Source organism: Protopterus annectens, chromosome 2.part1 (genome assembly GCF_019279795.1).
Source record: "Protopterus annectens isolate FY-2018-M chromosome 2.part1, PAN1.0, whole genome shotgun sequence".
Taxonomy (NCBI): Eukaryota; Metazoa; Chordata; order Ceratodontiformes; family Protopteridae; genus Protopterus; species Protopterus annectens.
The window spans coordinates 1,949,897,914-1,949,925,556 of NC_056729.1; the positions used below are offsets into that span (position 1 = coordinate 1,949,897,914).

Here is a 27,643-nt window from a genome sequence, read left to right on the forward strand (position 1 = left end):
CCAACAAGATTTTGGGAGCATCCTGCTGAATTCTGAACAGGACTTCTGGTATGAGGGGAAGGGGAGGAAAAGCATAAAGAAACATCCCCTTCCAAGAAAGAGAGAGGGCATCCACCTTCCAAAGCACAGGACCTGGACCGCTGGCGCAAAATAGGGAAAGTTGTTCAGATGGGAGGCAAACAGATCTATTTGAGAAGTACCCCACTAGTGGACAATGTCCAGAAAGACATCCCTGTGAAGCATCCATTTGTGGGATTGAGTTAAGGACCTGCTCAGTGTTTGCCACAAAAGTTTTGACTTGAGGGAATGCAAACCGTCTGAAAAGTCACTTGATACTGGACAGCAAGATCCCACACCAAGACTGACAACCAGCAAAGCTGATGAGATCTTGCCCCCCCCCCCAGTTTGTTTACATAACACATCGCTGTGGTATTGTCTGCAAGTACCTTAAGCGTCAGCAGAAGAGCTGTCATCTCTTTGATATTGATGTGCTCTTTTTGTTGAAGAGGCGACCACACCCTCTGCACCTTTAAGGAGCAAAAAGCTGCCCCCCCCCCCATTCTGAAGCATCTGTGAACGGTTCCTGAGAGGGAAGAAGAGGATGAAAAGGGAGCCCTGGATTTAGAAACAACTGCTGGATCCACCAGTGAAGTTCCTTCTTGAGACAAGGTAAAAGAGGAACTACAAATTCTAGGGGGATGCAGAAGCTGAAGCCAAACTGAATTCAGAAACCACTGAAACTTTCTAATGTGGAGTTTGGCCAGAGTGAGCATAGGTATGGTGGACACCATGAATCCCAGGGCTCTCAAACTCCCTGGCCATAATAGTGGCCAGAGGAAGAAAAGTTTGAAAGAAGGAAATGAGTGTCAAGGCCTTGGGAGGAGGCAGGGTTGCCAGCATAGGCAGAGTCTGGATTCTGCACCTCAGGAAAAAAAACATGGTCCTGAGAAGCAGTCAGACAATACTTTTTGAAGTTTATTGTGAACCCCACACTTTGCAGAAGGGAAATAGCAAAATGAAGATTTTGCAACATGATCTCTAGAGAGGAGTCTTGAAACAGGTCATGGTTTCCAAGTAAGGAAATACTTAGATCCCCTGAATCCTGCAAAAAGCAATCACAGGAGCAAGGCATTTTTGTGAATACCCTTGGGGCAGTAGAAAGGCCAAAGGGTAAAGCAGAGAACTGAAAATGCCAGGAAGCAACAGAAAAAAGTAAAAACTTCCTGAAAAAGACATGTACCAGCATATGGAGATAAGCATCCTTGAGATCCAGAAACACCATACAAGCCTGAGGAAGCAAACGAGGAAACAAAGTCTGAAGGAACAACATTCAAAAGGAGGGTATTTTTAGGAAAGTGTTTAGATGAGAGAGGTCTAGAACTGGTCCTCGGAGTACCCTCTTTTCTGGGTACTAGAAACGTCCTGGAGTAAAACCCCTCCCCCCTTTGGGACACAGGTACCTGTTGAATACGTTTATTCTTTTGCTTTTTCTTCAATGGGACATCTGCCTTGTAAAATTTGGAAGGCTCTGACCCAGGATGGCATTCAGTAATGGTAGTAGGGACTTCTGCTCTGACTAATACCGGAGGAATACCCGTAGGCCCCTTGGAAGTAATCAGCTGTGGTTCTCCCTGAGCGTCCAAAATGGATGCCTGCAAAGCCTCATCAGGTGTGCTTAAAGTTGGTACCCCACCAGCCTCCAACCCAGTCATGGCACGGGAATCAAAGGACAAAGCCAGGCAAACCTGCGTGCATTCACCTGCCACAGGAGAGATGTTCGGCAGAGGCTGAACAGCAGAAGATTCCGACCTAGGTTTCTTGGCCTTCTTCATGGACGGCTGTCCCTCGGAGCGGGAAGTACCCTCCCATTGTGTCGCTCCCAAGAAGCTTAAGATGCTGATTTTCAAGATAAAGTGCCAAAGAAGATAGTCTACTCCAAAGGATTTTAGGTAAAAAACCATGACAAATGGAACAGGATGTATGGTTGTGAGAGGCACCTAAGCAGGAAAGACACTAGCTATGATAGTGTTTATGGAGAATCTATCTTCCACACTGGCATTTACCCTTCTTGGATGACACAACCAATAATAAAAAGGAAAGTAAAGAACCCCAATGAGTCACTTATCTGTAATGTCTTGGTGAACCAGCACAGAACGAGTGTTCAGACTAACGATCAAATGATGGTGTTTGGACTGGCGGTAAAGAAGTTCTGAGGATGGTATGTCTGGTCATCATCTCTATGTCCTACACCATGCAAGGAGCATATGTGTGATGTACAGCATACCTTTAGGAAACCTAAATGCTTTGGTATACAGGCCAGACTTTAGGCCACCCTTGGCAAGGAAACCCTAATGAAAAGAAAACTAAAACAGTGAAATGGAAGGACATCACCCAATCATCCTCCCCTCCATTTCCTGGTTAAACTTACGTTGGAAGAAAATATTTAAGTGGGCTGAGGATTTGGAGGTTATCCTTCAGGTGGAAAAGGAATGCAGAAGACCCTGTGGCTGGCTTTTCGTTTGAATTCAATTCAAGTTCCCCTGACTAGCAGGCATCAAGTACTTTTAAATTCCTGAATGCTGTACTATAGCGGAATCAGACTAGTCAAAACATGCTGTTACAGTTAAACCTTATTACATGATACAAATACAGAATTACTAAAAAGCATGTCTATTTCTTTCATTTGTTTTTGGAAAGTTAAAACAAAAACATACAATTATAATCTACACAAAACAATATACATAAAGATAACAGCACAAATGCTAACGAAAATGAAGATTAAATCAGCAGAAGAATCTTAACACTTCAGTACCCAGTGAATAATAATGGAAAAAAAATATGAGGCATTCAATGTAGGATAGTTTAAGTTACTGAGGTGGTTAAATCAGAATCAAAACTGTATCTATGGAGCAACTGTGGCACATGTTTTTGTCCTGCTGTTGGTATTTTTATTAAAAAAATATATATAAATATATATATATATATATATATATATATATATATATATATATATCTAATCTATATATATATATATATATATATATATATATATATATATATATCTATATATATATATATATATATATATATATATATATACACATACACACACATACATACACACACATACACATCTGTGTGTGTGTGCGCGTGTGTGTGTATATATATATATATATATATATATATATATATATATATATATATATATATATATATATATATATATACATATATATATATATATATATATATATATAAAAATGGGTCTACTATACATGGTCGACATATCAGAAGAAGACCATATGGCCGAGACCATATGATCGACATTTGAAATGTCGACCTTGAAATTAAAAAACACAACTTACCTTCACACTGGGGGGCTACACCCCACCTGCTCTCTGCCCCCCCCACCCCCCGTAACGTAAATATACCAACTCAGAGATCGCACTACAGTGCGGAAGATGGAAATCTTTCCATTCCACACTGTACGGAGATGCCGGTTCCGCATGGTCGACATTTTGAATGTCGATCATATGTTAATGGCCATATGGTCTTCGACATTCTGAAATGTTGACCATGTGTAGGGGACCCATATTTTATATATATATATATATATATATATATATATATATATATATACATACATACATATATGTACATTGCTCTGTTGAGTCTGGAATGCATTTGTGATGGAGTTTAAAAACTCAGGAGTATACTGAGTCACGCAAAATTATAAGACAGTACAAAAATAAAAGCGAGACTGCCCTTGAAGTCTCACTTATGTTTAACAAAATTTTTTTCAGTCCTAGTGATTTGCAGAACCCCTGAAGGACAACATGGCTGCAAGATACATCCTTAAAATCTGTCTGATCCATTTTGAAATACTTTCAGGCCCTCCAAAAAAATAAATCGTGCTCTGAACTATAACTTGCACATTTGCAAGTTTAAATGTATTATATATCTTCCGGACAGAGGGAAGTAAGTTTGCATCATCAGCTGGTGCAGTTAAACATACTAATGCACAGCTATACTGTCAAGTATGGACATCACCTCTTTTTATATAACACAGAAGGCAGAAGGATGGAAAACTGACAGCTGTTTCTTTGTAATGAATTGGTTACATGATTCAGACTATGACAATGCCAAAACAAGGCCATTCCAATGCAGTTAGCACCAAATTTAATTTTGCATTTAATGCCAATGTGTGAATGGAGCCACTCAACCATAGTTACGTCAACCTGTGTCATAGTCTGTTCAACTTGTCCAAGTCGAAACTAACATACAGTAAAATTACTTGAATGGGGAAGACTGAAAAGCTTTAAAGTTCAAGATACAAGTCATTAACTGCAAACTACAATTAGCTGGTCTTAAAATCGTACATGCTACCAAGACACAGTTGTGATTCTTGTCTGCCTACCCCAACTTACTAGCTGCAATGCAGCTCAAACAAGTATCAATTTAACACATGGAGATATAAAAATATGCAACTTTGTAGTCCCTTTTCACATAGCTCAGCAGGTATAACATTCTGAACTGCATCTGACAGATAAGCAGTCAGGACCTAATAGCTTTTAATAACATTATCCAGTTGGAAGAAAACACGGTAGATTAATGAAAACTGGCATCAGATTTTTAGTTTTAACTTAGAGCTCTACATTGCCCTGGAACAAGCTTTTATACTCTTCCATATCATCAGGATGCTTGGTCTACCTCCTTTAGCCTTTCTGAGGCTGTCATGAGAAATGCTCATCTTGCAAACTACTTTTCTCTGTGTTCCCTCTGCAAGTATATGCAGTGATTTCTCCTTCAAAAATGTAACCTACTTTTGCTGTCTAGGCAAAAAAAAAGTATATACACACACAAGAATTCTATCTAATGAGGGCCATATTTCAGAAACAATGCATGTCAAACACAGAAATGGCCATTACCTGAGGTGATTAAGTAGGGGTTGGAGCCTCTCATCAGACTGCACAACAGGAAGTGAGCGTGCTGTTAGCTGCAAGAGACCATATTTGCAGTCAGTATCGTGAAAGAAATACAACTTTAATAGGAAGACTGTGAACATAACATTTTTAATACTACAATAACTGCAAAATATTTGAACTCATTGCAAAAATAAAAAAGCTACATCTTAAACTGAATATCCGTTCTCCTTTTGAAGAAGTAAGATTACACCATAACAAAGTGAGGACAAGATAGTATTTAATTTTTATTCATCTTAAGACAAATAAAGAAAGCATACAGAAACACCAAAAATGTCAAAAAAGTCATGATTATATTCACTTGATATGTTCATTAAACACCAACTACAAAATCGAAGATGGTACACAGTTACTGACCTACAAAGACATGCATTTAAATGAAGGGCTATTTTAGCAATATGGATGAGAATTGGTTTACAATCAAAAGGCAGAAAGTCAGTTACACGACAGGCACCTCCTCGAACATGGTAGGAGCGACAGTCAGAATGTCAATGTTCAAGTGTCTGTCAGTTCGTAAGGACTTATAAGAAGGCAGGGTCACAAAGCATCTACAAATACGGTAACTGTCGACTTAACATTGAAAAAACACTGTCGATGTACTGACCTCATTAATATTCACGAGGTTGATTAAATGTGTCCCAGATCTCACAGTTCGCTATTTTGAATATCAGGATTTTGATAGTAATCCATGATAATCAAATATAGTAGATGAGCAGAAAGTGGTAAAATACAGATTCTAACCAGACTCCAATACTATTATTGAAAGAAATGTTGATTTCTAGATAGCAACTTTACAGATGTTCCAGATAAACAAAATACTTCAACATTATTTATTTTATTTACACATTGTTGAACACATTAATCCCACTAAGCCACCTCTTTTCAATGGAAACCTGAGGTAGTATTCATACAATTTCTTATTTTTTATACATACAGAAATCTACTGACTCCAGTCTGAAGACAAAGTATTTGCTGTTCCTTCATATTTCCAAAATATCATTTATCATTAAATCATTGCTATCATGTCTATTATTTTGGAATGCTGAATGAGAAATCACTTAAAACTATAAAGAAATGGTTACAATCTGGATGGCTGAATGACATTCACAAAAATCCATCAAGGCCTGATGCACCTCATGCTGGGGAACAGTGCAAGCTGGACTTGCCATCCCTTGAGCAGGACCCATAGTAAAGCCCGTTACCAAGGTTTGCTACTTTCTCTTTCACTGGACTGTGAAAGATGTGCTGTGATGTGAACTAATGCAACACTGATTAAAACAAGTAAGTCAACCTTATTGTATGTATAATGACTTGGTACCATTCACTGCTCCACAAATGACTAAGAAATAACAAATTAAATTGTTCTAGGTGTCTACATTAACTATTCTTTCCCCACTTTCTTGCTGCTTAGACAGGATAGATGATTATTGTTATAGTGTCCGACAAAATTCCTATAAAAATCATTAGATGACACTAAGACAAATTCCAGTACTGAGCCTTAAAAAGTCAATAAATTACAATATGCTGCAAACTCATCAAAAGAATATGTGCCATAGCTGATAAGTTGGGGTGTCTATTTGATACAGTGCAATTCTGCTGAGGACAGCAAGGGATCACAATTACTTCCTTCATCAAGGGTGCTACAATTCCACATTCTGCTTAATTAAGAAAGGGGTCAACCCCCCTCTAAAAAACACTTTCTAATGGTAATTGTTTGGAATTTCAAGAATCAGAAGTGCAAGTCTCAGAAATGGGAGGCAATGTGCAAAAACGGACTTGTACATACTAAGTTCATGGCTGTAGTGTCTCATAATATTCCCTTTACTCTTAGGTGCTGCAATCTTGGTCTTAGTATATATGTAAGCAACAGTGATGTGGGTTTGCCACACTACAAAATACTTTAAAGGAGAACAGCAATTTTTAATATTCACCGTTTGTGTTTCATAATTTGACGACTCACAATTGCAGGTCTTGGACTTATACGATAGGCAGCCATTCATAACGCACTAAAGGAAGCAATTTCAAGTAGTAGTTCTATTTGCTATTGTTCTTGACAAAATGGACTTAACCCATTATCATTTTAAGAAAGAAAGAAAGAAATTAAGAAAGATATTTCATACTTGAATGAAAATGTTTCAACTGGCAAATACATTCTTAGCGAAACACACCTTTCTTAGTCACTTAGGTTTAAATGGAAGAATAGCACAATACAGTCATTATATTGTGCTGTTAAAAGATCTCACTGTAAAGTTTGTTTGCTAAAAAAAAATCCATCTTACTGATCACTCAACATATCTTATAGGTTTACAGTTTAAGTGTTAACTGCACATATCACTTGATGACCAAGTTTGCTAAGCACAGGTAGCATAAGGATTACCATTTTTTATCTAGTTAGCAAAGGTCTAAAGTCTCATTTCATAGTAAACACAGTTACTTGTGCTTCCTATGAAAAGAGGAGACATACTTGAATAAAAAAGAAAACCTTTCAGAAATGCAAGCAATGTTATAAATTATTTACTTCATAAACAAATCACCTACCCATTATATCAGTGCAGCTACACTTACAGAATAAGCAGTGAACACTCTTGCTTGAGTGGTAAACATGCTCTTTGTTCGCATGTATAAGTGCACATGGTCAGGAGGTAGCACTATTTTGTAGTTGCTGCCACACCACCCTTTAACACAATGTTAAATGTGGTACAGCAACAAAACTGCAATCAGAATTAGAAGCACAGAAGAAAATGTTACTTTTGCTGTAATGAAAGGATGTTGAAAGCAGACAGCAGTTCTCACTCTTTCACCACCACGAAGACTGCAGGCTAAGGAGAAGAAGGTGAAATTTGTAGCTGCTGCCAGCACCACCTGTACCCTACAGCACACAGCTAACTTGGTTAAATGACAAAGCTGCATTAAGAGTTAGAATCAGAGAGCCTATCCGTTTCTTGTCATGAATGAATGCTACAAAAACAATTTATCACGATAATGATGATCAGTTTTGTAAACCAATGACAATGAAACGGTAAGATTACTGTAGTACACGCAGAGGCATCTTTCCATTGACTACAGAATCTAATGATGGACAACTGGTTTGTGTAAACAGATGCACTGGCGAAGGTATATTTGTGACAGCTGTAGCCTAGCTGAGGCAGTGACAGACATTTGGGCATGTGAAGAGCTCGACAGAAATGATAGCAATGTTGAAGACCATTTGGAAATCTTATAACCTTGTGGTTAGCTGTCTGGATCTTTCTGAAATATTTGCTTAAAGCTACTTGCCAAATATGGGAGCAGAAGAAATGTAAATTAAGCTACAAGTCTATCACCTTGGCTGAAAAAGTGTTTCATTCTGATGACTAGAACTAAGTCTGTTTTTGGAAATGACGCTGTAAAAGTAGGAAGGAAATGCAAGGTCTTACTCCACTGCTAACAGACAAGACTACTTAGGCTCAGAGTTCTACAGTTGTCCAGGTCACTCATGGATCCCACTTTGTGGAGTGAGGTGAACACTTCTGCTGTAAATCTAGTGGACTGAATAGCCATAATGAGTCAGACAAAGAAGACAACCTGGCACACTGTCCATGGGCCATCGAATAAGTGTTTTTAGCCATCGATCATGCTTAGGACTTGCTTGGATGTGATTTGGAGGTCTGGTATAGGCATGTTACTATAGTGAGTAATTTGGGGGAGATGGTGGATAAAGTCTGAGATGAATCTGTGTCAGATATGTTAACAGTATAGCAAAACTGGGCACTCTTTTGCCTTTTGACCATCATGTGAATACTTGTAGGAAATCCTTTTATATACCTAGACTAATCTCTAAGGGCTCATCTTCCAGATTCAGTGAAGCCACTGTACCCCTTATCAGACCGTTAAAAGAATGTAATGCCCCCTTTGGTATGTACTTGGCTAGGCATATGGCCCAGCTTCAGGAAATGCAGCATTTCCTTTCCTTATTGAAACAAAAAGTCAAGGCCATGTCATCCTTGAGTCACCTTAATCACCAAAGTCCTCACTCTTTTCAAATTCTGAAGACTTTGGTAACACTAGTAAGAGAGACAAATGTTTAATATGGTTTGTTGCAAATGTTTTGTGAACTGGTTAAAACAGCAAGTTTTTTATATGCACTCCTTGAAATGAACAGAGATTTTTTTTTGTTCTTTAGATTAGCGGGAGAACAGATAAGGAATACCAGTCCAGAAGGCTAAAAATGTTTTAAAGCATCTTTGGCTATAAATTTAAAATATATTTAGTGCAGCGAGAAAGGAAGTCGCAAAGGCCACAGAAGTGGAAGATGAAAATACATGTACTGTAAACCTGGAAAGCAACTGAATGAGCTAGCAATGAAGGCAGTAGTGTGAGGGATGGTATTGTTAACATCTAAGTAAAAAGTTGGTACAAGGCTATAAAGGAACAGTTGTGAATGGGTAGATTTTGAGGTCTAGAGGTGTTAAAGTGGAATATAAGCAGAGATCTAAATCACTTGGGCACAACTAGGTATTGTAAAATGACAAATGAAATACAAAAATTTAAGTTTTTTAAATATGGAATGTAAGCATACAAGAACAAAAGTAAATAGATGCAGTGTGGTTCTAGATGTAGGTAGTAATAACTGATATTGGAAAATGTGAATTCTACTGAAAGTATGATTTGGAGGAAATACGTTACCAATGAAAAACTGGAAATAGAGTGTATAAGTTATATCCTTACAATCAAGTGGAGCTTTGAAGAGATTGTATCAAAGTTTAATACTACTTGTTCTATTTAAGATGTGTAGTAAAACCAAGCGTTCAGTGTTAGAGAAAGGGAGTCCCTCCATCTGCTTTACTGGAGGCCTTGGTGATCCCTTTTGGGAAGAATTCTACCTTAACTCCAGATAATTTTGATTACTCACTTCTAACCTTCCGTGTAGAGGTTAAATCACTCAAAAGTTGTTTACTTGCAGCTTGATTCTACTTTACACGAGTGTGAAATTAAGTTACAGCAAATGGATTTTTTTATTATTATAATTATTTTTTTAATAAAATGTGTGTTGGAACTGGGAAAGTATATATTTTCCTCAAATGAACAGGCATCTGGAGTGCCTAGGTACATTAATTATTTGGACACTGGCTCATTGGAGTCCACTCACAAAGACATTGAAAACAGGAACCACACTGTCCACTTTTAAACCTAAACAGGAATGACTGCCTTGGACTCTACTGCCTTATTTCTAGCGTGTGCACAGTAGACTGCGTTACTGAAAGAGAGCTCATTTTGGATTTGTCTGTGAAATGGTGTCTCTGCTGTCTAGCCTTCCAAAACACAGACGGACACAATTCAGTACATGTCTTTAGTTACTGGTAGTGGTTTGCTCAGAAAAGCTATTGAAATCTTTCTTTATGCCATCTGCTTATCTAAATTTATTTTGTATTTTCTTTGTGCAAGTTTAAAATTGCTGGTATGAAAGATGTTTCGAAAGGACAATACTTAATTTTATTTAAAGTATGGAGTGTTGTTATTAAATCCATATCATATCCTCCAATGTAAAATGATTTTTACAAATATGTCTGCCTCTAACTACTTGTCAGGTATTTCCTTCTCAAGTGAAGTCTGACCATAAAGTTGTGACTGTCTCCTTTAAACTCCCCAAAGCTCCTGCAGTAAGCTCCACTGCATTTAAGGGCTACAAACCTGTTAACCTTAACTGAGTGACAAAATATTGAAATTCAGTTATAACTGCACCACCCCATCTTCATTATGGAATACTAGAAAAATGTATAGAGCAATCAGCCCATACCAGAAAAAAGTGTAAGAGATTCAAAAACAAACCACCCTGGTGATCCACTGCCATAAATAAATACAACAGAAAGCAAGAAATTAACTCCTAAAAATATCTGACCAAAAATTAATCTCTGCAAAGATATCAAAAGAATTAAAAAAAAATGAAGAACACTATCAAGTCCACTTAAGGTGGACATGAATTTGGGCTGGCCAAGCCAAAGGTAATTGTAAATCCTTATTTAGCTAGGTTAAAAAACTTAAATACCCTACATTACTCAGAACTTATTCATAACAGGGCCTTTTATTCAGACCCAGCTGGCAGTGTCAATATCCTTGAGAACACATTTAGTGCTAACTTCAACACTATGACTTAAATCCTCAAAATATCTGAATTCCTTACTCCCCAATTATCTCCAAAGATCATTTACTAAGATTGCTAATTTAGACCAAAACTACCTCCTCCAAGGGACCTACTTAATTATAACATTTATCCTTTGCTGACTGGGCTAGTCCCACTATGCTAGTAGCCTCTTTTCATGGGAAAGCCGTGGTGGTATTTGTATTACTGGGGATACTTGGTCAGGGCTTCAGGGAACTTTCCCTGCTCTTTAGGGCAGGTGCTATGGGATCTGGGACCTTGGTTTAATGTCTCATCAGTAGGATGACTCACCCAACAGAGCAGCAACCCATCTACCTGCTGTGGGAATAGAAGCCATAGCCTTCTACTGCTACTGTTAATAAAACTGGTTGCTTAATTTAAGTGTTACACGTGATCTTGCAAACACATTCTGCAAACAAAATAAATGAAATCCAAAAACGTACCACGGAGCCCTTGTACCAGCAACAACAAGTAGGTAGTCTGCAAACAGTTTAATAAAAAGTTATGTCTTACCATAACTTAGTATCTGTGTTCTGTCTTTATTCTTCCTCACAATAGGGTCTCGGATCCATCTCGGTCGCATTCGTCAGACTTGGATCTGACTCTCAAGCTCCTCCCTCTTACCCATAATGCACTACATCCACCCAAGTACCTCAGATTGAGTTTGCCGATTCCATACATTCAACACCCAGACAGCAAAGAAATGGCAGATGAGGCTCAGACATTGGACCTGTGCATCCCATTATGTTCTGTGACCATCTAGAAGAATGTGGCAGGGGGGTGGCTGGTAGTAAAGTGAGGAGGAATGAAGACAGACAACACAAATGCCAAGTAATAGCAAGACATAACCTTTTAATCTGATTATGTCTTCTTCATTGCTCCTCACGATAGGTTCAAAGTCCCCAGATATGCAATTCACGGGTGGCCTTCATGGAAGGATATGCAGGAGGAACACCATTGAGTCAAAGGAAGCCCTGCTCCAAAACCACATTGCCAAAGTGGTTAGAAAGACCTTCTACATTAGCCCACCTCATCAAGAAGGGTTTCACATCTAGATCAAGAGAGGTAATCGTGCCCCTTTATTCATCCCTCATCAGGCCCATCATAGAATACAATGCCCCTTTTGGGATATACCTTACCCGACACCTGCAGCAATTAGAAAGACCCCAAAAGTATCTCACCAAGGGGATCAAGGGTCTCAAACAGATGCCATATGCTGCTCGGTTAAAAAAACTCCAGCTCTACTCAGTTGCATACCACCTACTTCGAGGCGATCTATGCCTGACATACAAAGCTATGTCAAATCCAGAATTAATGGACATGCTCCACCTCAGTAAATCTAAATCCCTTAGAGCCACACGCTCGAGGAACTTGAACCTCAGGACAGAAATAAGCAGAACTTGCTGGAGGGACAGGTTCATAATCCAGAGGCTCCCTTCGCTCTGGAATAGAATTCCAGTTCATGTGAGGCAGAGCACCTCACTGAATCTCTTCAAGAAGAATCTCGATAGGTGGATGGGGGATCGTAGGTTTGTCCCAGGGATTACTCCCGTGTCACTATTAGACAGAGGCACAGCAAACTAAACCTTAAAAAGGGCACAGTATACTCAAATCAAGGGGTGGCGTAAGCCATACAGAATCGGGCTAGGCTTATAATTGCCCCAGGGCAGATAGCCTAGTATGAACCTATGAACCTAAATGATATCCAACTTGTAGTGTGACACAAAGGTGTGACTGTTGGACCATGTCGCTGTTGCACAAATATCATGAATGGAGGTTCTAGAAGAGAAGGTGGAAGAAGTAGCCATAGTTCTGGTGGAATGTGACCTAGGAGGTTGAGGTAATTCTAGGCCCTTTTGTAAGTAAATGAAAGAAATACAGCCGTTTATCCATTTTGTTAAGGTAATCCTGGACACAGCTTGGCCTACTTTATTAGCCGAGAAGGCTACAAACAGTTGGCCGAACTTCCTGTGTTGTTTGGTTCTGTGCAGATAAAAACAGAGTTGTCTATGAATGTCTAGAAGGTGTAGAACATACTCCCCTTTATTACAGAAATGTGGAAAGAAGAATGTAAAGTGGCTGGACTGACTGATATTGCTTTCTGTGGCTAATTGAAGCATAAAGGAGGGCTTGGTATGTAGAAACTCTGTCCTTATGAAAAATTATGCAAGGAGGTTTGGAGAATAAGGCTTGTAGTTTGGAAATTCTCTTAGCTGAATTTATAGCCACCAAAGAGATGGTCTTCCATAACAAAAACTTCATGTCGCAACTTGCAGCTGGTTCAAAGTGTCCATTAGTCAAAGCCTACATCATGCCAGTGAGATCCCAAGGAAAGGAGGGGTCCTTGATGGGAGGCCTCAACAAGAAATTACCTTTCATAAAAGATTTACATACTCTACAGTTGAACAGGGAACAAGATTCACTTGCAGTGTGAATATTGGAAACAGCAGCTGATGCCTGATGGTAGAGAAGCTAGCTCCTTCCTCCAACAGAGTACTACGAAAAAGCAGAACATCCAAAACTAGTGCTGAAAAAGGGTCAACATTTCTATTTGTAGCCCAAATGATGAACCTTATCCACTTACTTGTGTAGACTTTTAGTGGAAGCCTTCTGCAAGGTTAAAAGTATTTTATGGACTGGGGAAGTAAGCCTGGACTGCCTTGCTAGGGTTGGAAGTGGAGAAACCAAGCGGTCAGCCTGAGGGCATGAAGGTTCAGATGCTGCATCCTTCATGGGTGAGAGGGGAGGTCCTGTCTTGGTTTCAGTATCAAAGGTGGATATTTCAGATGAGACCAGAGGAAGGGGAATCACATCTGTCGAGCCCAGAAGGGGGCAATGAGGGTGACTGAGCTCTTCAGCCTGCTTGCCTTCTGAAGAAACTTCGGGATCAGAGGGAAAGGAGGGTAAGCATACAGGAGACCCGGAGGCCAACTGTGGACCAGTGCATCCCTCTGGGACTCTCCCAGGAGGAGGGATCAAAGCGAAGAACTTGCTGCATTTGTTGTTGAGGGGAGATGTAAAAAGGTTGCAGCAAGGTTGACCCCAGTGACTGAAGATCATGATCATGCTCACCACTGACTGACTGAGGGACCACTCATGCGGAACCAGGATTGATCTTCTGAGTCTGTCTGCCAAGTTGTTGGTTTTCTCTGGGATGTGCATTGCAACTCGAAGAATATTGCCCATTCCCACACCCTCATGGCCTCACTGCACAAGGGATATGAACAGGTTCCTCCTTGCTTGTTGATGAACCAAAGAACAGACATGTCTGTGTGAACTGCAATAGTCCCCAAGGGGAGAGCTTCCTGAAAGGCTTGCAACATTAGGAGCACTGTTCTCATCTCAAGGACACTGATATGCAACCTGGTCTCGATATGGGAGCACGTGCCTTGGAGCATCTTCCCATTACAATGCCCCCCCCCCCCACCTAAACTGGGAGGCGTCCATGGTCACTGTGGCTATTGGGGGGGGGGGGTAAAAAACTGTCTGCCTAGAAGGATACTGTCGGAGTGAAGTCATCACCTGACATGTCTTCTGTAAAGTGGAGTCAAGTTGATGGGACTGGATAGACACTAAGAGAATGGACCATTGTATTGCCAATGTCTACAGAATAATCCTCATGAAGAACCTTGCTAGAGGCAATAACAGAATTGCTGCTGACATGGATCCTAAGACTTGTAAGACCAGTCTTGTAGGGGAGAATGGTGAGATAATTCCCGGATCGGATTCCTCAATGTTATCATGTGGTGCAGGAGGGGGAGGAATCTATTAGATCTCGTGTTCAGTTGTGTTCCTATGAATTCCAGGTTTTGCACAGGAGTCAGATTGGACTTTTTTAGACTTATAGTGATGCCCAGTGAGTGTAAAAGATAGAATAAATAATCTCTGGCTTGGATTAGCTGATGCCTCTCGGGGGCAGTAAGGAGCCAATCGTCTAGGTATGGAAACACCCAGAATCCTTTGAGTCACAACTGAGCTGCTACCACTGCCATGCATTTGGTGAACACCTGGGGTCCTGTGGTGAGCCCAAAGGGCAGTGCCATGAACTGGAAATGATTGGCTCCCAGCTGAAAGTGCAGGTATCTCCTGGAGTGCCTGTCTATTTTGATGTGATAGTATGCATCCTTGAGATCTACTGAGCATATCCAGTCATCCTTGTGCAACAATGGCAGAAAGGACTGAACCATAACCATCTGGAACCTCGACTTTTTTACTTAACCATTTAACTTGCTTAGATCCAGAATGGGTCTTAGGTCCCCTGTCTTTTTCGTGAACCAAAAAGCAGCAGGAGTAGATTCGGAATCCTCTTTGTAATGCCGGGACCTCTTGGATGACTCTTGTTTGCAGGAGTTGTTGAACTTCCTGTGCTGCCTGCTCCCTCTGACTGTGTGGCATGTCAGAGAGGTTTTGGAGTTTGGAGGGGGAAGAGAAAAGGGAATATAGCAGCCTCTTGATATTATGCTTAGCACCCAGGGAATTTGAGTCAAATGGTTCCAGGTTTCGGAGTGCAAAGCAAGTCGACTACACTGCCTCCAGAGGCAGACAATCAGGCAGCTCTTCAGGAGTGCTGGCAGGGCTGGTCAGAAAAGGAGTCTCTAAAGCCCTGTTTTTGATGCCTCCTCTGCCACTAGGGTGGTTGCCTATCATTAAAGCCTCCTCCTCTGCCTCTAGAGGAGAGTTCCCAGTGCAGGTCCTGGAAAGGCCCTTGGGACTTACGAAACCACATTTTCCTGCCTCAGTGTTGGGTTCCAGGAGAAGATGCCATGGTGGTACGGCGGTAGCGTTGTTACCTCACAGCAAGGGGTTCTCCCGTTCGATTCTCGACTGGGCTTGGGAGTGCCTTCTGTGTGGAGTCTGCATGTCCTCCCCACGGCTGGGTAGCATTCGAAAGACATGCGTGCGTAAATTGGCATGCCTTCATTGAAGGTTGGGCGTTGAGCTGGCACCACGGCATTTTGTAAAAATCTACTGCCAATCATTAGCGAACCGGAGTTCTGCTGTGGCGACACCTTACCGGGAAAAGCCGAAAGACACACAAAAACAACAGTAGTGTTGGTTCCTGGAGAAGAACCTCTGGAGCATAGAAAATTTGATTCCTGTGGTAAAAAAGGTCTTCCCATCCTTTTCGCTGCAGGTGAGAATTTCTCTAACTGATGGCCCAAACATCGAACAGCCATCACGAGACATTCACAAAGGACGCTTTAAAGGGCTCCACAAAATCACATAGCCTCATCCAGGCATGCTTCCTTAGGAACAGACCTGAACCAGATGCTCGCGAGGTACCTTCTGTTGTATGGGAGATTAACCTCATCAAGGTGCTGACAAAGGAAGATAGAGTGGTCAGCTTGGCAGAAACTTTCTTAAATTCCTCCGCAGGCATGGACTCAGAGAGAGGCTGAAAGCTCCTTGATCAGATATCTCTGCAGCCAGGTAAAGTGGACAAGGTAACTTAACCCCAGAGGAAAAGGTGGCTCAGGTGTAAACCAATTTTCCAATCCTGCCCAATGCTCTAGTCTCCTGGTTAGGCAGATGGATATTATCAGTCTCTTCTAACAGTTCTTTCTTAATGGCTGCCGCCACCACGATAGCATCCACTATGGGACCTCTGCTCCAATGCTTTCTATATGCTGGAGATACCAGGAACCAGGGTGCTTGGGAATAGGCTCAATGGTGTCCATTTCCTTCCATGCCCGGTGGGAAACCAAATCAATGAGGATGTCCACCAGGGGGTCACCCAGGTCATAGATGGGCCCACCCCAAACACCTCCAAGAGCACGGACTCTTCAGGAGGAGGAGGATGGGCAGACGACCCACCTTTTTGCATCGAGATTTCAAGAACTTATCCGAAGGAGACATTCTTAGATGGGGATCGGGGGGGATCCTTCCCCCTCATTGAAGGCAGTGTCTTCGGTTAAGGATTCCAACAGGGAGTCAATGTACCTGCTTTTGCACATCATTTTTTGGGGGGACTGTGGAGAAATGTTGGAAGAAGGGGATCCCTCCTGGGCAGGGAGATCTTGGCTCAAGACTCCTGAGAGGAGGGGGTACAGGGGCGGACTGCAGGACGTGGTGGTGGATCTCCAACCCGGGAGAAAAACCCTCTCCACTACCTGAAAAGCCGACAGACCGTCTCCCCCGAAGCCACAGGGGGGAAACGGCTAGGACTCGCACTGGATCTGCGGCCTCCAGAAGGGCTCAGACCCATGTTGTCAAGTGCCAAGGCGCTTAAGAAAGAGATGGCTCTGACAAAGATGTAACTGATCCCATTCCCCCAGACTCAGCACTGACTTGCTCTGCTAGAAAAGAACTGGAACAGGGCTGATCAACAGTATCATCCGCGTCGAGGAAGGGGGCTTCCCCTGCATCGAACCAACACACACACGGGAGGCACAAACTCTGCAACTCTGAAACTGAAGGCCAGATCGGAGTAGAAGTCCTGATGGTATGGCCTGGGTAGCTCAAGGATTCGAGACAACCCCCATCAGAATCTGGGCCTTGAGAAATCTCATCATCCTGTCCATGTCTGCCTTGGACCAGCTTCTAGAGGATCTGGACGAAGCTGATGAGGGGGGTCGAAAGTGCTTAGATCTAACTGAATGAGCTGAAGATTTGCCAGAGGCTCTCGGATCCCAAGTCACTGGATCTGACACAGGAGTAGACAGTGGAGAAGGCAATAAGGAAATAACTTCCCCTGGATCCGGGGTGCTGGTGGATCTTAAGGGGTAGACACTTTCGTCAGATCCGAGGGGGTCGGATCAGAAATTTTTCTTGACTTGTCTTTGGGCTCTAGAGGGTCTCAAAGGGAGACAGGGAGAGTCCTCTTTTTTTGCCTCTTCAGCAGCACTAGATGAAATAGTAGCCAAGCAGTGGGTCTGAGCTTCAGCAGCTGATGGTGGAAGAAGACCACTTAGAATCAACTTATTTTGTCTATCAGCTAGAGCCCACCAGGAGAAGGTTTGCCCGACATAGCTGCCAAAGCCCACCAAAACCAATGGACAGTCTAAAAACAGTTAGAGGTAATTAACCTTAGCTTAGAACTTAAGACTAATTTAACTTCCCTCTACAAAAAAATTTTAAACTACAGCAACTACTAACTTTACGCTTTTTTTTTAAAGGGAGGAAAACTCTCACATGCATGCGCACGTGCGCGCGCACACACACACAGATTAAAGAACTATAGTTTAGAACTTACAACGCTATCCAAAAAGCTATAACTTTTCTGGTAAAGGTAAGTATCACTCGAGAGTGCAGAGATGATGCTGAAGGTGCAAAAAAGATCTGAGGTTCTTGGGTGGATGCAGTGCATTATGGGCAAGAGGGAGGAGCTCCAGACTTGAATCCAAGTCAGAAGAATATGGCTGAACCAGATCCAAGACCCAATCATGAGGAGAAAAGAAGACATCATCAGATCTTAAGTTTAGCTACTGGTTTTGTACATGATGAGTGGTACACAGCACTGACAATACCATTCCATAAGGGTGACCTTACAACCAACCTGGGTAATTACAGCCTTACAAGCCTCATCTGCAAAGCCACAGAGTGCATTCTAACTGACCTCAAACTGTGTTAAAGAATCCTTTTAGACTTGACCCCAAACAGTTTGGTTTTGTGCAGAGCAGACCCTGTCTATTGAATCAGGTACATTTCTTTGAAGGCGGCCATGCTTTGCAAGGAGTACACCTCGACCTGGCTAATGCCTTTAACACTTTTTGCCATTTCTGCATCAAGGGAAAGCCAAGTATTTTAAAAATAAACACATGCAGAAAGGTGGGCAGCTAGCAAAGTCAGAACCCACGGAGTGCGAGTTGCAGGCACCTCATTAGAAAGTATGAAAGCAACCAGCAGTGTCACTGAGGGCTGGGTGCTGAGGTGTCTCCTTTTTCTTATCTACTTCTCAGATCTTCAAGCAGAGATTCAAGATATCTGGCTAACTAAGATTGCAGACAACTGTAAACTTAGGGGGAGGGGGTTAAGTCACCCTATAACACCCAAACCCTCTAGTATTAAATCACCCAAGTAAACTCTTGGTGTACTAAACATTGGCACAAATAAAATACCAAGTAGCACTTTTCGTAGACAACCCTTCCTCTCATACTATCTAGACAACACATCTCTGCAAAATGAAAATATAGTTAGGGACCTAGGTACTCATGTGGATAGCTCCCTCTCTTTTGGCCATCCATCATTCAACACAAGTTGTTAGGAAATCCTTTTATTTAACCCAGCTAATTTCCAAAGGATCATCACTATCACGGGCAAAAGATGTAATCGCTCCCTCATGGAAAGCATTGATCAGACCAGTTGTAGAATATCAGGCCTTCATTGGGATGTAGCTCATTAAACATAACAAATAATTAAAAAGACAACAAGGGCTTCTAATCAAAAGATCGCAAGTCAAAAATCCATGAGCTACCAAGAGAGGCTGTAAGCTCTATCCCCTTATTCAGAGTCTTATTAGACTTTTAAGGGAAGATCTCAGTTTCTCTCAGAATGCTATATTATAGACTCAAATGTCCTGCAGCTCTCCTGTTTCTAAGAAAGGCCAGCATCTCCATCAATACTAGAACCAGGGACCTAAACCTTTACCAACAGATAAATAAAACACAATGGACGGACACGTTTATAACACAACACCTCCAAAACTTCTGGAACAAACTTCTTCTTCATGTAAAGCACTGAGACTTACTATTTTCCTTCAGACAAACTAGATGAGTGAATGCTTATCCACAAATTTACCTCAGGAATGACAGGTATGTCCCTACTGGAGATATGAGATGGTGCCGTTGGGAGGGTACTGGCAAGGTGAGACTGATTAATGAAACTCAATTACTTATGTAAAATAATATAACTTCTAAAGCATCTGATAAATGTCTTTACTATTTGCATCAATACTAGCTGCAAAGTAATGGTTAAAATGTTTAATTTTTATTGTTTTATGTGGAGCTTTTCTCCCCAGGCCTCCACTGAAAATTGGACTTGTGCCTAGTCAGGCTTTCCCAATAAACAAAAGCAAATAAACAAACTCATCATAAAGTCGGAGACCTCTGTTTACATCTCCCCAAAATGTGTTTCTCAATGGTGCTGTGAGAAGCTCAGCAATTTCAGATACTGCACAATGCTTTAAGGGCAATAAAGACTCCATTAGCATTCTATGCCAGCTGTTAGAAAAACTGTTCAAAATGCAACCTTAATGAGAAGTTGCAGACTACCAACCATCATCCTGGACCTATCCAAACTCAGTGAGGTCTTAAAATGGCTGTGTAGGCACCCCTAACATCATCATCACACACTCAGTATGTCCAAGTGAACATAGTCTAACTACAGCAAAGCCTCCTTTCTGACAGCATGGCTCTTTTCAATGGAAATATGTTAGCACTCTGGCCCTGTTGCTTCTACATGAACTTCTTATCCTACTCAGTATTATTTATTACATATTTATTCCTTTTATTATATATTTTTTTTAATTTCTCCATTGCAGTACTCTAAACTACCATTCTGCCCTTATCATATCTTCTATGGCAGTGAGTTTTTTATCCATTTAACTATGTCACCCAGAAATATTCTTTACACAAATATTGAACCACATAGTGAAGTCTGTGTCACAGAAGGATAAAGCCTGGACTATAATGCAGGAAACCCCCAAGTTTAAAGAGCACAGCAGGTACCCGTAGGAGCTGGTGGGGAGGATGGGAGGGAGCAGTCATTGCCAGATTATGCATCCTGGGGGGATGCAGGCAGGCAGCTTTATAGCTTACTACATGAGCTTGAGCCTGGAGAGTCTGCACTGCAATGTACAAGCTGCCCAGTAAGCAGGAAATCGGCATGAGGAGCAGCACATCCCCTCAGACAGCATACAGCAGAGCATGAAAGAGCCACCACAGTGGAGGGACTGCTCCACAAAGGCAAAATGTGAGCCAGCCTTTATGGTCAGCAAGCCTATCCACTTCCTACCATCTGACTCTCACCACTAGGTGCAGGTAGAGAAGCCATCAAGTTCTCTTCTGCAGAAAAGGGAGGGGGGGGATCATACCACCACCCAGCTATTTCCATCTCTCTCCCACTTTCTTTAATCAAGACGCATCACTATTATACTGACTGCATCCTTACCTTTGGTCAGATCTTTACTCCCACATCAATGCCCTCTCTTAAGGTGTTTCCTTCTTACAATCAGCACCTTCACTCACATCACACCTATTTTCCTGCATCCTCTCACTTCCTCAGTTCAGGCTGGATTACTATATACCCACGTGCACCCCTGGCTACCATCAGTTTCTTTACTTGCATTGTACTACTGAATTGCTTCCGTCTCCTCTCACTTAATTTACTCAAGTCACACCATTGAACTCACTGCTTTCTTGCTTCCCTTAAGTTTCTTTACACAGGATGCACTATTACATAGCTCAATACTTCCCTGCCTCCCTTAATTTACTTTATTCAGGATGCATTACTACACGGATAATTAATTCTCTGCCTCCTCTGAGTTTACTCAAACTGTGAGGCAACACTGAATTGTGAATGCTTTCATGCTGCCCTCCCCTCCCTTTACTCAGATCACACACTGCAGTTCTCTCACTGCTTTTCTGCCACTCTGGATTCAGACAGGTACGTAAATACTAGACTAGCTGTCTTTATGGGCCAGTTTAAGCCTACAGAATTTCTCGCTAAGGTGAGAAACAAACCTTGTACCTTTTGTCTATGAGGAAACCTCCTTAATCCTTATGCCAACCCCTAATACCTTTTCATACACTGCCTTTGAAAACCCATGTGGCAATTTATGCATAAGAGCTGTTAATAATCTGCTTCCTGGAGGCCAGGGTTTGAATTATACAGTCTCCATTAGCCAACTATGTGAGTCTAAGCAGGTCATAGTCACTTAACCAGACAGTCCGCCCAGGGCAGAGTCTGAAAAAAGCCTATACAAATCAGTGCTCTACCCAGAACAAACACTTTTGCTTATCCCTCGTTTTTCTTCAAGTTTATTGGTTTATGTATTTCAAGACTGAGCTCTGTGTTCTACCATCCCACTCTCACCATAGCCAAAAACAGGCCATCTCAGACTCAGTGTTTTCCTAAGACATTTTACAATATTCCTTCCTGAATATTACAGCTCATACCCTTAGATGGTTCATTTCTTCTGCTAATCTTATACAAAACTCGGTGGTATTGCTGCAGGAATCTCATCTACAATAATATCTTTGAATAATTATATCAGGTGAATCAGTCTCGCCATGATAATTCCCACTGCTAATGCCATACTAATAATGGCAGGAATTCATGTTTAAGCACAAGGTGCTAATCACAGATCTGTGTTAAAATAGCAAGGATTCTGAAGCTGGACTGATGAGGAACAATGCTGCCATGGATAGATTAAGTAACTTTAAAATATCTGCACCCTGACAAGGAAGCTAACTATTGCAAGGCAACAATCCTGTTAATTTTAAGTGGTTCCCGACAAATGCACGGTGTTTTAATCTCAATCTGCACTCAAATGGATGCTCTGAAGTACACTGCAGTTTTCTATTTCCAAGTTATATCGGAGACCTGAGTGAGTCTTAAACAGCATTCATTCACAGTGAGAAGATATGAAAAACTGCTGACTAAGGTCCTGAACCAACAGCCACAATTCAATATTTTAATACAAAAGCCAAAGACTCGGGTCAACAGATGTCGCTAATGCATTTATATGCAAACATTATTCATTTTCCTCTCCCCACATATTTATATCAACTTGTACTGGAAAATGTGCAATTTTCCATAGCGTAGATGTAGCCTAGCTTGTCCTGTGAGCTGCAAAAGTAGATAAGGACTAAACAAAATGATGTCTTGAAATCAAAATATGAAAGCACAATAGATGCACCAACAGTCAAGACTACACATATAAGGATTTCTCAGTCAAAAATAGCTGCAAAAATATTAAATGCAAGCCAAGGGTGATGGCATTCTGCCACAAATGAACACTGATTTAAAAGCACAAGTTAATCTACTAATGGCCACAACAATTTCGAGCACCAGTATAAGATGCTGAGTCATCTCTTACATCCTACTGAAGATGTAAATTACTCTTCTTCCAGCTAGAGACTGCAACAATCTTGAGAGACCTAGAAAAACTTCTGAACTTTGGGACTGTAGACTAGTAAAATGGCATTATCATTTATAAGAGGGCATCTTTTAGCCATGAAGCTGCCCTTTTACTCCCCAGAACGTTCAAACATTTTCCATAGCTTTCAATTCCAGCAAATCTGTATGTTAAATGATTCTGTACTGACTTTTAATAAAGTAGCTTCTTGTTAAGATTATACAAAAATCTTTTCATTTACATCTAAAAAGGGGCACAAATAACAGGAATCAACAAAACTGGTTGTTGTTTAGGTATTAAGTTTTTAACACATTCTCCGTATCCCAGCACACAATAATGTCAAACCAGTTAAACAGAAATGTAGAATGAAGGAACAGAACAAGTTCTGTCCCTAAACTATATTTCTTACAGACCGATGTGCAGTGGCTTATGTCTAGGACTCCATGCTATTAATCACCCAACCCTCCCTGACCTTCTGTACATCTACAAAACAAATGGCACCACAAACACCTTAAACTAAACACTTGTAAGCTCCATCAACATCAAAAAAATACATGCTGGAGGGATACTTTCATTACTCAATGCTTCCCCCATCGCTGGAAAAATCTTTTGTTACATATAAAATAGAGGGGTACTTTCACTTCCCTTAAGGCAAACCATGACAAATGGATGGATACTCAAATTCATCCTGGGTCTGAACATCTTTGCCCTACTGAAGGTAGGAGGTGCCCTATGAGGTGGGTAATAGCAAGGTGACTATAGTCTATGGACCGACTCTGTCTTGCAAACTCTATGAATCTTTGAAATAGAGTTGGCAGTAAATAAACGCAAAACAGTGGACTATGATTAAACCTCTAATCATATCTAGGCTGTTACACACTTGAGAAATGGATGTCAAGACATTCACCTCAAGAGTAGAGCAAGACAAAGCTCGAGGCAAATCTTAACGTCTATTTTTAGAACACATTACTACTTGGTTACAGTCAGAGAGACTAGATCATAATTGTTTGAAGCACCTGGAGCTTTACCTGCTCCAGGTAGTGGCAGTTACAGGCAGAGACATAAAAAGTGTGCAACTTATTGTTTTAAAAGCTGTAATACACTTACTGCACCCACATAAATCTTTGCAGTATGTACAGCTTTAGCTGCTCCAATGCAGGGGTGTAGCTAGGATTTTCAAATTTGTACTGACAGCTCTCAAACTGCTACCCCCCTCCCCAGCCAAGCTACGGCCATTCTCGTAATTCACGGTTCGCTCTTTTAGTGTCGATGAAGAGGCATTCGCTGTAATGCCTCTTCAGTAATATAATATAAATTCACTCAAACTCGGTTCCTTGAATTGAAAATTAACCTGAAATGTCAGTTCTTTGAAAAATGCAGCATGGTAGTTGGGGTAGAGACTTTATGCTTTTGTTTTCTGTAACTAAGGTACAGGTTTTGAGCTTGAGTAAATTACTAACCACCTGCTACCACTAACTAGGATGTTTCATTCACACACACACCCCTACCTACCTCTTAGTGCAAGAAATATGGACAAAGCCTAAAATAAACAGGGACAGATATTAAATAATGTTCTCGTGAACTTAGAAAGTTGCTAGAATAACAGGATTTGTGCTAGTATGAATTTTTCTAAAGGACATGAAGTCTGAAGCTCAAATATCTGTCATTATTTAGCAATTTCAGCCTTCAATGATTTTCTAGAAAATCACAAAATTTATGACGAACAGACAAAATATGGGGCAAAAATCTGGACATTCTGCAAAATTTGAACATTTGAGAGGTATGCTACCTACCACACACACACACACACACACACACACACACACACACACACACACACACACACAACCTCTTACAGCAACAAACTCATAAATAAAACTGAGGCAAAGGCCCAAAAATAAGGACATTTTTTTTAAATATTGCTCTTATAAACTTAGAAAGATAATAGAATAGTAGTAGGTCTTGCATCAGTACGAATTTTCTGAAAGGTATGAAATCTGAAACTGAAATGTCTGCATTATTTTCTAACTTCAGTCTTTAACAATTTGCCACTAATTTGCCAGAAAACTGCAATTTTATGAAAAACGGACCAAAAATGTGATGCAAAAATATAAAATTGCCAGACAATACAGCTGGGAACCTGTCAAAGGAGGGACACCATTTTAATATGAGCACAGTTAACTTAGAACAGCTGACAAAATTAGAGAATCTACATGCATTTCTGAAATAAAAGTAATGTATAACTCTGATCATTACAGTTATTTATAAAAGTAAAGTAAACCCTCTATGTTTTCTTCCAAAATTGATATTTTGTGGAGGGATCATTAGGGGAAGAGCAACATTTTGAGCCAAAATCAGGGACAGTTGAGGTTTGGCTATGCCTAATTCTATAAAGCAATTTGCATGTACCTCTCAACCTGTTAATGCAATAAATCTGGACAAGGCCAAATATATTGAGGGAACATACAAACAGTACTAAAAATTGCTCTTGTATAAACTGGGACAGTTGATAGAACAGGTCTTATTTTAGCATGCATTTTTCTGAAGGTTATAAAGTCTGAAACTAGTGTGTCATTATTTAGTGACTTAATTCCTAAATCATTTGCCAGAAAAACACAAATTGAGGAACAAACCAAAATAAGAAGCAAAAATCTATTCATTCTTTGAAAATCTGGACAGTTGGGAGGTATAGTTCAGCTGGGGCTGTCTAAGTTTGCCGCCCTTCCCCCCTCACAAAACCATGGTCGAATGGAGCCTCCCCCTGCAGCCATTCCAATGATCCATTACTTTGCTATTTCACTCCATTTACCATAAACACTAATGTGCATACGGATTTACTTCTATGATGATTTGAACTTCATTTGAAAGTTTTATTTTGCATTTTACAGCACAAACACTAAGACATCTGCTAAACAAACTTGGCATTAAAACTTCTCTGCCCTTGAAACTCGCATTCATTGAAACAACATTAAAACCCACATTCAAAGAAAAATACATTTTACCCGTGGCAGATAAAAATTAATTCTGGGCTGCTTTTAAATCATAGACCCCTTGCATATGAAACATACATGTGCTCTTTGATGCACCTTTCCTATTGCTTTGAACATTTTTCCAGTAAACAATGAAACAAAACTGCCCAATTCAGAACATTTCCATCATAAAAGTCTAGTCAAACTTCTACAGTCCACCATTATCAGTAAATAATATGCACAATCTCTGAAGTAGTAAAAAAAAATCCTCTAAATAATTCCACGTTAAATAAATCTAACTAATGAAGAGGTTGCTGCTAGCAATCACCTTTATATTTCATGACTTCACCGAAAAATAGTGTCTGATGCCCCTGAGGAATAAATTGCCTAAATTACATTAATAATAAGCTAGTAATATTGCAATAGGAAATGGATGGCAAACTGATAACAGGCTCATAGTTAGTGTCTTAACTTTCAGTACAGCAGCATTCACCCCTTATGGGAGTAGAACCAACAACCTTCTGCATTAAAAGCAAGTTCACAACATTTTGTGCTACTAGCAATGTGAGCTGACTTAGCATAATCAGCACTAAACTTCTCTTCCCCTGCAGCTCTCAGTTCTTTGTAAAATCTACGCAATACTCAACTACATCTCAACTTCGCAGCACAAGAAATCTGGAAAAAGCCAAATTTATTGGGGTGGGTCAAAAGGGCAAAAAACAGGAACACATTAAACATTGCTTGTATAATCTTGGAAAGCTGCTAGAATAAAATGCTGTGTTACCATCATACATTTTACTGCCAAGGTCACTGTGCAAAATAGTCAGAACAACATACCACTATGCCAAATCACCTGCTTTGTGAAAGAGAGGAAGACTGAAACTTAAATGGCTATCATTTAATGAATTAAGTTCTCACCATAGCTGTCAACCTCTTAGCACAAAACACCTGGACAAACCCAGTAATGAGGGAATACAGCCCTCAAACATATTCAGTGAATTCAGTTCTTGCCATAGCTGTCAACCTTAGCACAAAAACCTGGACAAAGCCAATAACAGGGTATTACAGTCCCAAAAATAAGGACAAATTTCAAATAGTCATAAACTTAAAAAAATTGCTATAAAAAAAGGTTGTGTTAGTATATATTTATTGCTAGAATAAAAAGTTGTTTTACTATGTCACAAACACAGGGATAAGATGCAGACTCCACACAGAAGGCACCCCAGCCAAGAATCAAACCAGAAAACCTACAGCTGTGAGGCAACAATACTGCCACTGCACCATCAAATATGTAAGGAAGTAAACATTCAGAAACCTGAAGTCTGAAATTTAAATGCCTGTCAGTTTGTTAATCAGGACAGTCTGACTTGGAACAAAAAACACAATTCTCAGCAGAGGCCCAGGAAAAAATAATGCAGACATGTCTTTGTAACATGGGAGGACACAAAAGCAAACCCACACAAACACAGGGAGAAGA

General features: G+C 40.6%; 1 protein-coding gene across 4 annotated transcripts in view; it reads right to left on the reverse strand.

Moving 5' to 3' along the window:
* Window positions 1–27,643, reverse strand: part of PRIM2 (DNA primase subunit 2) — a 2,362,887-nt gene that overhangs the window by 907,955 nt on the left and 1,427,289 nt on the right. For all 4 annotated transcript variants that reach the window (XM_044063334.1, XM_044063337.1, XM_044063335.1 and 1 more), the window contains exon 8: window positions 4,929–4,996. In XM_044063334.1, the coding sequence (XP_043919269.1) occupies window positions 4,929–4,996 (68 nt within the window). The remainder of the gene's footprint in view (window positions 1–4,928; window positions 4,997–27,643) is intronic.